General features: G+C 49.5%; 1 protein-coding gene across 9 annotated transcripts in view; it reads left to right on the top strand.

Moving 5' to 3' along the window:
* The window catches only part of Slob (Slowpoke binding protein), a 34,467-nt gene extending 21,164 nt beyond the window's left edge, over positions 1-13,303 (top strand). For 3 of the 9 annotated variants that reach the window (XM_015180348.2, XM_033380789.1, XM_015180342.2), the window contains 8 exons: positions 2,469-2,676; positions 2,739-2,975; positions 3,034-3,215; positions 5,998-6,208; positions 6,268-6,393; positions 6,457-6,599; positions 9,722-10,844; positions 10,894-13,298. In XM_015180348.2, coding sequence (XP_015035834.2) covers positions 2,469-2,676; positions 2,739-2,975; positions 3,034-3,215; positions 5,998-6,208; positions 6,268-6,393; positions 6,457-6,599; positions 9,722-10,844; positions 10,894-12,171 — 3,508 coding nt within the window. In that variant the 3' untranslated portion in view covers positions 12,172-13,298. Of the gene's footprint in view, positions 1-2,468; positions 2,677-2,738; positions 2,976-3,033; positions 3,216-5,997; positions 6,209-6,267; positions 6,394-6,456; positions 6,600-8,079; positions 8,171-8,316; positions 8,449-9,721; positions 10,845-10,893 lie in introns of those variants that run through there. The other 6 variants (XM_033380790.1, XM_001356421.4, XM_015180345.2 and 3 more) reach the window with 5 other exon arrangements.
* Positions 13,304-13,528: the final 225 nt, after the last annotated feature.

Below are 13,528 nucleotides of genomic sequence, written 5' to 3'. Positions count from 1 at the left end.
TATTTGTAAAGTTTTCTCATTTCAAATGAAAAGCCAGCCAACGCCATGATGGAATGCATTTCCCTCCCCCCACCCTGCCACCCATATGTTTCCACAAGGTGAAAATGCCTCGAATTAGATGCCAGGGTAGCACACAAAAATTGCAAAATTAAATTATCAACTCGGTGAAAGTTCACTCGCAAAAAGGGCAGAGCATCGATGGGGGCTGCTTTCTCCCTTTCTGCCTTTCTCCCCCTTCGGCCAGGTACGTGCTGAGCCGTGTGATGAATGTGCAAGCGAGCGTGAGCCTCTGTTCGTGTGTGTGTAAGTGTCTGCCAATGTCTGTGTGTGTGTCTGTGCCTGTGTGTGTGTGTGTGTGCCTCCCTCTAACGAGCTCCTATGTAGGGCTGCTTGGGTGTGTGTGCTGGCAATAAAAAATTTCACACACGAGCACGTTAATTACTCGCGGCATCCGAATATTTTTGAAAAAAAACTCAAACCACCTCAAGGCACAGCCCCACCCAAACCAGCAATCGATTGAGTCCGCTATCTTCCGAGTATCTGGGAAAGTATTTGTGTATCCAGGGTGGGGAAAGGTGAAAGGCAGGTCTCTCCTGCAGAGGGATATTCGCTGTAAAAATAAACCAAATAAATTCCCTCTTTAAGAACTCTTTAAGAACTCCTTTTTTGCGAAATGCAAAGTGTTTTTGTTAACCCTCCCCCCAGCCATCCTCCAATGACATGGAAGCCTCTCAATCTTGAAGCCCTCTCCACTGGCGCCCCTCGCCCCACCCCCCCCACTCCAGAGTCGACAAACAGCCAGAGTGTCGAGAGCTTGGCACATATTTGAGCTGCAGTATAACCAAAATAAAGAACACGAGCACGAACACGATGGCGGGGCTGCCCCTCTGGCCAGGACACAAAAAATTAGCTTAAATCAACAAGAAAGCAGGAAAACAGAGCGCCCCACAGTGCCACACAGTGTGGCTACAATCTGAGTCACGGCCTTGGGAGCACATACGCACCGTTGGCCAAAAGAGACAGGCATCGGGGGGAGGGAGGGGGAGGGGTTGGGGCGCCCACAAAGAGTTCGGCCCAGCTTTCCCATGTTTTGCACAATTCTGTTTTCGTTTTCGTTTCTGCAAAATCTTTGTGACGCAATGAAAGTGAAATGTACGTGTGGCAGGGGAGGCACCAGGAGGCACCACCAACAAGCACACTTTCTCCACCACTTTCTCTCTGCCTCTCTCGTTGGGCGCCTTATTAAATTTTCAAACACATGCTAAACTTAACCCGAGGATGTGCTTAACCTTCGTTCTGTTTTGATTGAGTGGCCTCTAAGTGTTTGTTTATGAGCCTGTCTCTGCCACAGCCCCCCCCTTCCCCCTCCCCTGCTCCAACCTGGCCATTCCAAGAGCCCACTACTCTTTGGTTACACTTTCTATGCCCCTTGCAGAAAGGACAGGCCTTTTAGCACATACGAGTCTCTGGCACAGGGTATCAAGGCTTCGGTCAACCGTTTTTTGTGTCTTTTTTTGTGTGCGGTTTCTTTCATTATTTTCCCCCACACTCTTTGACTGTCTGTCGAGCCTCTAAGCCGAGTGCAGTTTTTCCTTTGCTTTTGCTTTCTCTTTTGACTTTGACACTGTTTCCGTTTTGTGTTTTTCGTTTCTCTCTCTCTCTCTCGCTCTCTCTTGCACCCTTCTACCGACCTTTTGTGCAACAAATAAACAAAATAATAAACATTTTTCCACCTAAAACAACGAAAACGAAACGAAAACGAAATGAAATGATAAACTCTTGCTTCCGTTTCCGCTGCGCCATTGTGCAGGCAGTTACTTCCTCTTCCTCTGCGTTCCCCCCCCCCTTTCCTCCCCCACGGTGTGCCTTCATTGAGTTGCAAATTCCTTTGCCCCTGGGGCGGGGGGAGGGGGGGCCCCGTCTCCACTGTATTTTTTTGGCAACATTCCCTGTGCTGCTCATGTCAATGGATTTTCCCCTGTGGTTTTTCCCCCCATTCCTTTGTGGCCAACAGTTGAAGAAAGTTTCAGCCTGGGTTATAGGAAAAATGTCTAGAGTTTTTTTGTAGATTTTTGGTACATTTTTTGAGGGGGAAAAACCCCATCCAGAGGGCCCCTCAAACGTGTGTGGCTTTCATTGGTTATTGTCCATCCCCGAAAGCGTTCTTTGGGGTCCTGAATTCCCCTTCACCGCCTCGGCAAATAAATCATTCGAATAATTGAAATTAAAACATTTTCCTGGTGTTTTTCCTCCCTTCAAGTGCTTTGGCTTGAGGGGGAGGGTGAGGGGGTCTCCTTTTGTAAATTAAAACCCTCTCGGGGTCACCGAGTGTAATGTCATCCGTAGGCATCGCCCATGATTAGTTCTAGTCATAGTTTTAGTTGTTTCCATAATCAGCCCTCAACTCCGTATTCCGTAATGCCCTCCACCGAAACCCCGTAAATTGATTGGCATTGAACATTTTGCAGGCCGAACATCAAGTACCAGTACTCGGCCCTGGACAGCGGCAATGGGATCGTGGAGCGGAGTCCCCGGGAGCGGGCCCAGCGAGAGCGGGCCCTGAACGCCACCCAGGAGTGGGTGCAGAGCGCCAACGGGCGCTACGAGGTGATCGCCCATCTGGATGAGATCGGCTCGAGGCACGGCAAGAACTGGTTTCTGGTCACAGATGCCTCGGTAAGTGGCCACCACCGAGTCCGGACAAGTGTTCGATCCCTAACGAGGGAGGCTCTTTGCAGGTCCGCACGGATCGTCTGCTGACGCTGCTGCCCCTGCCGCCCGACTGTGTGGCCTTCGAGGATATGCCGCCCGACGAGAGCCCCAGGGAGATACTGATGGAGCTGCTCGGCTCCCTGCATCATCCCTACATCTATCCCGTGCTGGATCTGGGCTTCTTGCGCAGCAGCGCCAACGGCTATGCGTGCCTCGTCACGCCCTTCAACTCGCGCGGCAGCCTCAAGGATCTGATCTACAAGGTAAGTGGGATCCAAGCGAAGATACCAATAAATACTCATTTCCATGGCGAAACCCCAGGCACAGTGGAACGAGCCGTGGGCCAAGAAGTACACGCGAAAACCGAATGGTTTGCCCGTCAGCCAGGTGCAGCGTCTGGGACGGCAGATCCTGGAGGCCCTGCTGTTCCTGAAGGAGCGCGGCTTTCCGCTTCACGGTCACCTGCACAGCGGCAATGTCATACTGCAGAATGGAGCCGCCAGGTGAGTCTCCACTCGGCCAGTGTCCAGTGTCCACTCCACTGGTGTCCGCTCAACTGTGAACTAATTCAATAATGGCTGCAAAATGTTTTGATATCAAAGCAGGGAGAGAGGCAGGGACAGGGGCAGGGGCAGGGGCATTAAGAGGGACAGAGACAGAGACAAGGGCATGGAGAGGGGCAGAGACAGGGGCAGAGATGGGGGCAGGATTGAGGCAGAGACAGGGGCAGAGATGGGGGCCCAGATAGGGGCTACACTCTCGACAAATATGAGATGAAAAATTCAACGAAACATAAGAGCGAAATGGGGAAATGGCCAAAGGACGATTTCATTTCATATTCCGCCTAAATGGCAAATTAAAAGCAATTCCACGGAATCGTTGGACACATTTTGGTGGCACTTTAAATGCATGTCCCTGCCGCTCCGCTCCGCTCCAACGCACCCCCCCCAAACACCTCCTCCCTTTTGGAAAACATCGAATGGGTGTAACAAAAATAAAGCTTTAGCTCTTTGCCATTTTAAAAATAAATGCTGCTGCAGCCCAGCATAGGGCCAAAGCGCGATAAAGGGCGTGGCTGGTAGCGAGGGGGAGGCATGTGGCATGTGGCACACAGCCGTGTGCATACAGCTGAAATCCGCTAGGTGAAAGTCGATTAAAGTGCGGACGCTTTTGTTCGAAGTTTGCCCCAAGTGCATGACCCAATTTAGCGGCTGCCTTCAACGCCCTCGAGTGGGACACTGCAAAAGCTGATTTTCATATAAATTGGGTGTACACATACGTATACGCATACACACATACACATACACATATTCGTATACGTATACGCATACGTGTAAGATGTGTGCCAGTCATCGATGGGATAGCGATATGGGTGCAGGGGAATGTCAAGAGAGGGTAAGGGCGAGGGGTGGGGCAGGGCCTGGGGCAGGGGTAGTGGCAGTGGTGGAGGCAGGGGTACGGCAAGGTGTGGGGGCCAGGGGATAACAAGAAAACCTGATTGACAGAAATGAAAAGAAATCACATGCTCACAGAAGATTGTCCTGGCGAAATCCCATTGCTAGGCAAATGAAAAGTCTCTGAAGGTGTGGCACAGCACTCATCGATCCAATATCATTAAATATTATTAAGGAGGAAAGTCTCTAGAGAATAAGGGATTTAAATGGCACGAAAATCACTATAGAAGGATAGAAAATGAGATCTTTATAATGGCTTTGGCATCTTTATCGAAAGTTGAGCATTTTATTCCACTTTTTTAGAGATCTTTAAAGATTCAGAGCATAAAAGCTACAGTTTTTACATGGGATCTGCACCCAGAGAGCAAAGACAGAAGAATCGAATAGTTTTCAATATTTATCCCATTATTTTTTCACCAAAAGTGGAGATATTAAAATGGAAGGGCTTTCAAAAAATATTTGATATTTACAAGAAATATATTGCATATCTAAATTAAATATTTAAATTTAAATTATATTTGTATATAAATGTAATATAAATATAATATGTTTAAATTAAATATCTAAATATATACATATATTTAAATTTTTTTTTATATATGGTTTAAAAAAGTAAAATAAATATATTTCATATTTAAAACAAATAATCACCTAATTCTGTTTCAACACGGTAGATTGGTTCCTGAGAAAACCGTGTAAAAAAACATCGTATACGCAAAAAACCGAAAAAAATATTTACAAATTCTTTTTATGCTTTTTCTTGTTTTCATTTGATTTCTAGTTGTTTGTGAGCTTTGTGTGTTTTTATACATTTTTTTTTGTTATTTTGAACCGTGTTAAATGGAATAAAAACGTGTACAAAAAGACTGTGTAAAAACAGAATTGGGTGTGTATACATATTTCTTTATATATGGTTTAAAAAGACTTTCTAATCTCTCTACTTGAGGCGTCGTTCGAGGCGAGTGAGCCTGGGGTGGACGCAAAAGCAATGCGAATGTGCAGAGGGCGTTGGCCCCAAGCGATTCCTAAAGATTGCTCCACTGTCTTGAAGATATATAAGATCTATGTATATCCCTAACTTTCGATATTAAGACATCAATCCACTACTTTTCTCCGTCTCTGTTTCTAGATTCTATGGCTCTCTCAAGAACCTCTTTCTGCCTTTCTGCCTTTCTAATCATCTATGCAAGAGCCGAATATTCTATTTAAATATGTTTTCCCCTGAGCACCTCAATAAGGCCTCGCTCCATCCAAATCCAATATCTTTTAAATACTCCCCAAAAAACTTGTGGCTTAGTTTTCGGCTCATAAAAATCTCGGCTGTCGGTCTCGACGGCTTTTCGCTGACGCCTTTCGTCAGCCAATGTGCACTCGTAAGACACGTACCAAGTGCCCCGCCGCCTAGTCAGCAGTAATCTGCACTAATAGCACCCCGCCAGGCCTCGCTCGGTGGGGAAGGGCTCATAATATTGTGATATAAGGCCTGACATACGCTCTTTTGTCATTCGGCCGAGTGCAAGGGGGGGGGGGGGGGGGGGGGATGGCCAGGGCGGGCCTCTCGCTCGCACAGTAATCCATAAAAGTAGACACTTTGTGGCGGCCGCCATTGCCAGCGGGTCGCCATTGCCACGTGTTGGCCATCAATAAGGCAGAGCCATCGAAAGTGTTGCATAATTAAGGGCGCAACAACCAAAGGGGTTGCCAGGGGCCAGAGGGGAGGGGCAAAGGGGCACAGGGGGTGGCACAGGGGGTGGCACAGGGGCGGTATCTGTACCCATTTAATTATGCATTTTGTTTGACATTTATCTTTGTATCCGTCGCTGTGGGGCAGGCTATCGGGCCTGGAGAACGGCCTGCTGGGCCTCAGCTCGCGGAACAACGCCGTGATGTGGTCCCGCTCGGTGACCGAGATCGAGAACGTCGACATCGTGTGCTTCGGCCACCTGCTGTACGAGATGTGCACCGGCCAGGAGCTCAACACACCCAAGCCGTCCATACGGGTCCTCGAGATGGAGCTGAATCACTATCCACAAATTGGCCAGGTACACAGCCATGGCACCCCCCTTTCATCCCTTCAGCCTGTAACGCTTTTACTCTTTAGATTCTGGAGATCCTGGGCCTGATCTTTGAGCCGCCCAGCGGCGTCTGCCCCTCCGTGGAGGACCTAGTCCTGTGCGATCTCTTTCGCAGCATTGATCTGCGAGAGCTGAGGGGTCCCTGCTTCAGTGTAAGTCTGGCAAAGGCCTCAGTAATCCCCCCTCGTGCAGTCATTGAACCATTCAACTTGCAGACAATTAAGCCGAGCCTCAGCCGGTCCACCCTGAATCTGCTGCATGCCGTGAAGAAGCGGCAATGCGCCTCCCTGGGCCACTCCCTCAGCGAGGCCAGTTCGCCCTGTACGCCGCCCTCGACGCCGCACGATCGACGCACTGGGTAAGTGATTGCTGGTCAATACCCCACCCCCACACACACCCACACACACACCCACCCCCCCCCACACACCCCCAAAGGCAAACTTGGCAGCTCTGGCACTCATAATACCCCCCCCTCCCCCCCACACACACACGCCACACACACACTCACTCATACATACAGAAATCATCTCGTGTCTTGTTTTGGTGCGACAGGGACAACAACAGCAGGTCTTGTATGCACTCCGATCGGACCCTCCCAGAGGGGCAGAGCAGGGCAACCCAGAGCGGGGGGGAAGTGGATCTTCGAAGGCCTCTTCGAGTCGAATAAGCCCCCCTTTGGGCCCCTAAAGCCCTCCTTGACGTGCACTGGCATTTCGGACTAATAAAGAAAGCCCCCCACCCCCCACACACACCCTCAGAGGCGAGGCGAGGCGCCAAATGGCAAACAGGCGAGAAAAACTAACACAGAAAAAAAGGGAAGGCGGGGGCAGCAGAGGGGAGCGGGGAGCAGGGGAATGTTTCCATAAAAGCTTGACGATGTGCGTGTGGCCATGCCTCTCTCTCTCTCTGTGTGTGTGTGTGTGCGTGCCGCAAGGTAATTATGATAATGTCCTGGACTCCGCTCTGCCCTGGACACCCCCCCAAACCCCCCGCAGAATTTAAAATTATGCATACAAGACAGGAATATAATTAAGTGATAAAAAAAAAACAGAGAGGGACTCGGAAGAACAATCAAATAGAACGAAGCCTCCTCATCCGTTGCCTCATGTATATTTAAGCATATCTCTATCTCTCTCTCGCTCTCTCTCGCTCTCGAAATCTCCAAAACTCAATTTCTTGAGCCCCTTGTAAATTTACTCCGCCCCACGCCCGCCCCCCAAAAAATTTAAAATACTCAAATGCATGTTTTACTTGTATTTATACTACAAAAAAAAAAAAAAATTAATACTAAAAATTTATGTAGTTGAGGATTTTTTCAACTAAAGTATTTTTTTTCCGTATGCCATGTTTTACTCTCTCTTTCTCTCCTACTACCAAAAAACTACTACCAAAAATACCAAAAAATACAAAAAAATACCAAAAAATACCGATATCAAAAAATATATATATGTATGTATTCATGTATATATATATATATGTATATATATGTTTGTTTCTGTGTGTGTGCGTGTGTGCTGTGTGTGTGTGCTGCGCCCCAGAATACCGTTACAGTTACCGTTACCGTTACAGTTGCCGTTCCACCAAACAACCCATCATCTGATACTCCACACATACCGATCCGCTCTTGAATGTCTATCAACGTTCATTTTCGTTTATCTAACATATGTGTGTGTTTTGTTTTTGATTTACAAACTTTTGCATTTCTGCATTTGTTTATTTACATAACCAAAAAAAAAAACAAAAAACCAAAAAATACCAAACCAAACAAACTCCAACAACAACTACGTTCCAAACTACTTCAACAACTTCTCCAACAACAACAACAACAACAACTATAGTGTTCTGCCTGCGCCCTATGAAGTCTTTCGTATGTACTAACCCAACAACCCAACAAAAAACAACAACAACAACTTAACAACAACTCAACAACAACCCAACAACAACCCAACAACAACCAAACCGAACCGAACCAAACCCAACAAAAATCCCCCTCAACAATGAAATTTCTATAAATAAAAAAAAAACCTTTAATCGTGTTTAAAAAACCCCCAAAATAAATATAAAAACCCCCCTTAAAAACCAGAAGAAAAAGAAAAATAAAGTATTTACCCCATCAAATTTTTGTACGAAAATTGCAATTTTTTATACGGAAAATCAAGCAAAAAAAAAAACAGAAACAGACAGAAATTTTGTTGTAGCTAAATTTGGTAAGTGGCAATATTTTTGTATGAGCGGCCAGAAGCCACCACCCACCACCCACCAGAAAAGCACACCCACCCCTCCCCCCAGTCACTGGCGGAGGTAGGTCAGGAGGAGGGGAGTACGCCTCCTCGTAAAACCAGCCACATTAGCCAATGCTTTTTATTTGCTTGCCGATTTCGATTGAGTGTTTATGCATGTTTTCGTTGCCTGACCTTTAGACCCGTATAACCCTCATATTTGTCTTGTATTTATGCTTGTAATTGTTGTTGTAGAATACTCGTAATTGCCGTAGATACCACACTCTGTACATTCATATGCTGGCACCCGTCCTGCCCTCGAAAGTAGCTTCGTTTTAACCTCTAGAACGCCAGTCATTTACATCTCCCAAGTCTCCACATCTGCCACATACAGGGTTTATAATCAAAGACTCTTCCAATACCAAGCCATGGCACCGTTCGACGCTCTTTTCGCCTCTGGATTTGGCGGCCGAGTCCCTGCCAGAAACCTTTTGCGCCTCGCCAAAGACTGTACCTCCAAGGTTGATGGTTTCTGGGACCGACTCAGAAGCCCTGAAGAGACCAACCTGAGGCCAAAAGAGCTTCAAGACCCCGCCAGCTCGGGGCCTTTTGGTGCCTTCCCTCAAGCCCCATCTTGGTCTTGGTCTAGTCTTTGATAGCAAGCTCTTTCAGCCCGTGCTAGTGATGGTTTTCTGCTGTCAGAACCATAGAAACAAGACACAAAACTGCTTCACCCAGCAAAGAAATAGGCGAATCCTTACACAAAATCCACAAGGATTATGGCCCCCGAACATTGTAGGAATATCGAGATGCACATTTCTTGGTCTTTAATTGCATTTCCGCAGCGAGAACTTGGCCTCGACTTGGTCCTGCCTGTGTCCTGCCTGTGTCCTGGTCACTAATTGAGTTTTGACGTGCTCCGAAATGCATTTGGGGCCGAGTTCCGACCACTTGGTGGCAGCCAAAATTGAGCTTAATTGAAAGCCAGCACGTATTGATGCTTTCCACAGTAGCCACGAGCCTGTTCACGCCTGTACACCCACGAATACACCCACGAGTACACCCACGAATACAGAGAGGGACATGTCATGGCTTTTTGCATAAAAACCCGCACAAAAGAATCGAAACCTGAAATCAAATCAGGGATCGGGGGTCGGTGCATGGAAAGATTCTGATTGTTATTCTCTTCTCTCTCATCTATCCTCTCTCTCTGTCTCTCTCTACCCTCTATCACACACACACACACACGTGTGCTCTATAGAATCAGCCGAACAATGGACTCATTTGACATATCAAGCGACTCGGAGGAGGGGCTGCTCGAGGAGATTGTCGTCGGGGGCAGGTGCCACCAGCAGCACCTGCTGCGCCTGCAGCAGTGGCACTCGGCCCACTCGTACACGTACGAGCCGGCCACGGAGTCGCCCATCCACTACTGCGACCATGCGGCCCTCTACTCGGACGACAATAGCCTCCACGACCACCAGCCGCCCACCATCCGCTGCAGCACGAGCAGCCAGAGCAATCTCAACGTGATGCTGGCCGAGGGCATCGCCGATGCGGAGGGCGAGGGGCAGGAGGAGCTGCAGGACCAGGACGAGGCGGAGACGGAGGTGGCCAGCGGCTCGTCGGGGGCCCAGCGGCTGCAGGCGCCCGCTGCCGGCGGCGGCAGCTCGGCGGGAGCCTCCTTCAACCACCAGCTGACGGCGGACATGTGCAACTACAAGAACTCGAAGAGCCGCCGGCTGGAGTACTCGCTCAAGTGCCTCAAGTACGGGCGCAGCAATCCCTCGCAGGACTCGGCCTTCGGCTCGCTCACCGACAACGACCTGTCCATCGCGTCGAGCATCCGGCTGAGCAGCTTCCAGTCCATCTCCTCGCCCATCGACGAGGGCGTCGAGGACATCATCATAGCCACCACGACGGGCGGCAACGAGACCTGCCTGGAGCTGGCCACCGTTCCCAGGAGCATGGTCTCCCAGGACTCGGCCATCTCCTCGCCCTGCCGCGAGAGTTCGCCGAGCAACTTCCTCCACATCGACGACGCCATGTCCGGCTCGGGCTCGGGCTCGGGCTCCACCTCGTCGGGCTCGGGCTCGGGCTGTGGCTCGTTCGGGAACATGCGGCCCCAGCAGTTTCCCGTCTCGCTGTCCCCCAAGATCCTCGTCACGGCCACCAGCAATTCGAGCAGCTCCTCCTTGGCCTCCAACAGCAATGCAGGGCAGGCACAGGGGCCGGCACAGGCCCAGGGGCACTCCCATCAGCAGCAGCAGCAACAACAGCAATTCGATCCGCCCAAGATCCTGGTCAACGATCAGAACTCCATTTACACCACCTCGCCCTCGAAGCGGTCCGGCATGATCGAGGTCTTCTCGCAGAAGTACAGGGTAAGCTCTTCGCCCGACGATGGCCGGTGCCCAAAGTGTGTTTAATCAGTGTCCCTTCCAGGTGAGCTCCTTCGAGGACATGTCTCCCAAGAGGGGCAACGCCGACAAGCAGCACCTGAAGCACGTCAATCGGCTGGCCTTCCGCTCGCTGGAGGAGGAGCGGCGCATCGACAACGCCTTCATGCCGATGGCCGATCGCACCCACTCGGACAATCGCGTCAACATGCAGAGCGAGAAGTACAAGAAGCTCACGCACGCCTCCTTCCGCATCAGCAAGACCTCCAGCCAGGACTCGCCCACTGCCACGGCCACGCCCACCACCCCGAATGGTGGCGGGAACAGCATGGAGATGCAGCGCACCGGCCGCCAGACACTCTGGCGGGACAGCAAGTTCTACAGGAAGAACCGCATTGCCAAGAGCAACGACAGCCTCATGGAGAACACGCCCTCGCCGCGGCTGTCGCCGGGCTCGCTGCGGGACAATCAGTACGAGAGCCGGAGCAGCTCCCAGGCCAGCCGGCGATCCCTGAGCGGCAGCCAGCAGATGCTGAGCGTCACCACGAGCTTCTGTGGCAACGGCAACGGCAGTGGCGGCGGATCGGCGGCCCGGAATGCCGCCCGCTACTGCAGCTCGAAGAGCGAGGATCTGGGCGAGTCCTCGGACTACCTCAGGGTGATGGACGCCAGGAAATCCTACTCGGAACGCCACTTGGTGCGCCTCAAGCAGACGGCCATCAACAACACGCACAGCGAGGACGACATGAGCTTCAACGATGACAATAATCCATCAGCATCGGGATTGGGCATGGGCATGGGTTTGGGATTGGGTTTGGGTTTGGGATTGGGTTTGGGCCAGGCGCACCACCACCAACAACAGCAGCAACAGCAGGGGGGACGCTGGAGCAGCTGCTCCATCGGCAACCACCTGAAGACGACCAATATCAAGACCACCTCGTTGGCCACGCTCACGCTCTCCTGCCAATCGAATTTAGTAGCCAAGGCTCCTTCCGTTCCGTCAACTGCCAGCTACCGCACGCCCTCCAAGTCCCTGGACCACTCCCTGAACATCAAGGTCCAGCAGAGCACCACCAACAACACCAACAACACGAACACCAGCAACACCAGCAGCAGCAGCAGCAGCTCGAGGGATGAGTCGCCATCGCGTCTGACCCTCAGCGGGGCAGAGCTGTCGCGGATCTTCGTGATGGACATGGACGATGCCCCGGGGAGCAGCTGCAGCGAGGAGAAGACACCGCTCCTGGACAGCGTGGAGATGTCGCCAATAAGTCCAACCGAGCCGGAGGAGCCAGATCTAGAGAAGCTCTAAGAGAGCCCCCAAAGACACCGCCCCCAAAGACACTTATCGAGCAGCCGAAATGCAAAGCATGTGATAAAGAAACCAAATGAAATAGAGAACGGAAATGGAGAGAGGTGGGCACTAGTGCCAGTGTTGGTTAAGGCAAGGGCAGTGCCATGAGACACGATACAGAGAGAGAAATATATAATTGGGGGCTGCTTTCGCCTTTGCTTGAACCCACACTCAAAGCTTTCTTCTGGTAACAATAATATTTTCGTCTTTATATTGAACTTTAGCCGATTGCTTTTACAATCTCTCTCTCTTTACAACACTACAGATGCGTTCGGTTTTTTTGTACAGAGCAGAGACAGAGGATAGTTTTTGGCGGCATTATACGGAATTATACAATTTACTTGGTAGTCGATTCGATAGTTAAGACTTGAAGCTTCGCGGCAGATAATATTTTACTGTAGATCCCCCCAAACAACCGGCCAGAACGGGGCATGTTTTAAAAAGTATACATATACACAAATATATATATATATAAATATTAGGAAACAAAAACAATGCCAAATGGAATTTGGTGAGAGGCAGAATTCGGGAATTAAAATTCTTTGTTAAACACACACACACACACACACACACACACTTATAAGCAAGCACACTAAAGATTATCGCCTAAGAGTTAGCAAAAAAAAAAAACGATAAACGATAACGATAAACGATAAATACAATACAGAAAGCAATCAAATTTACAAAAGAATATCGCAACAAACAAAATATCACACACAGATGAATCCACACACAAATCAAATACTACATATATAGAGATAATTATAGACGCACGCACTTAGACGATCCCGAAACCCGGAAACCCCCTTAATGGAACCACCCACCCACCATCCAAGAATCCAGACGAACCGCCACGGTTGCCCTTAGTTTTATTATTCGTAATTATTGGAAGCGTAGAGAGCATTGTTTATGGGACCCCTAGTATGTAATTGTATTGTATTTCCCCACTAAACCCCCCCGCCCCCCGACCCCGATCGTTCAATCTAAGTTGATTTGCTCCCCAATAACCCCCCCGTTTACTTGTGTAATGTAACGCCCTTCGGGGAAGCCCCCCGAGAATAACAATTAAACGAGAAAGCAAACGATAAAATGATGTTTTATTTATTTAGTGGCAAAAGTAAGCATTCAACCGGTATGAAATTTTATCTTTAACATTGAAAGCAACTAACAGCTCTGTTAACGCCAGCGCCTCTACTTGTGGCATTGCTGGTGTAGATGCTACATGTTATGCTACATGGCATTTACATGCTCGTAGTACATTTATTTCACACTGAGGGCGTGCGTGCATGGTTAGTGCAATACTTCGCCGCTAGGG

Source organism: Drosophila pseudoobscura, chromosome 4 (genome assembly GCF_009870125.1).
Source record: "Drosophila pseudoobscura strain MV-25-SWS-2005 chromosome 4, UCI_Dpse_MV25, whole genome shotgun sequence".
NCBI classification, from domain to species: domain Eukaryota; kingdom Metazoa; phylum Arthropoda; class Insecta; order Diptera; family Drosophilidae; genus Drosophila; species Drosophila pseudoobscura.
This window is presented reverse-complemented; position numbering and strand designations above follow the sequence as displayed.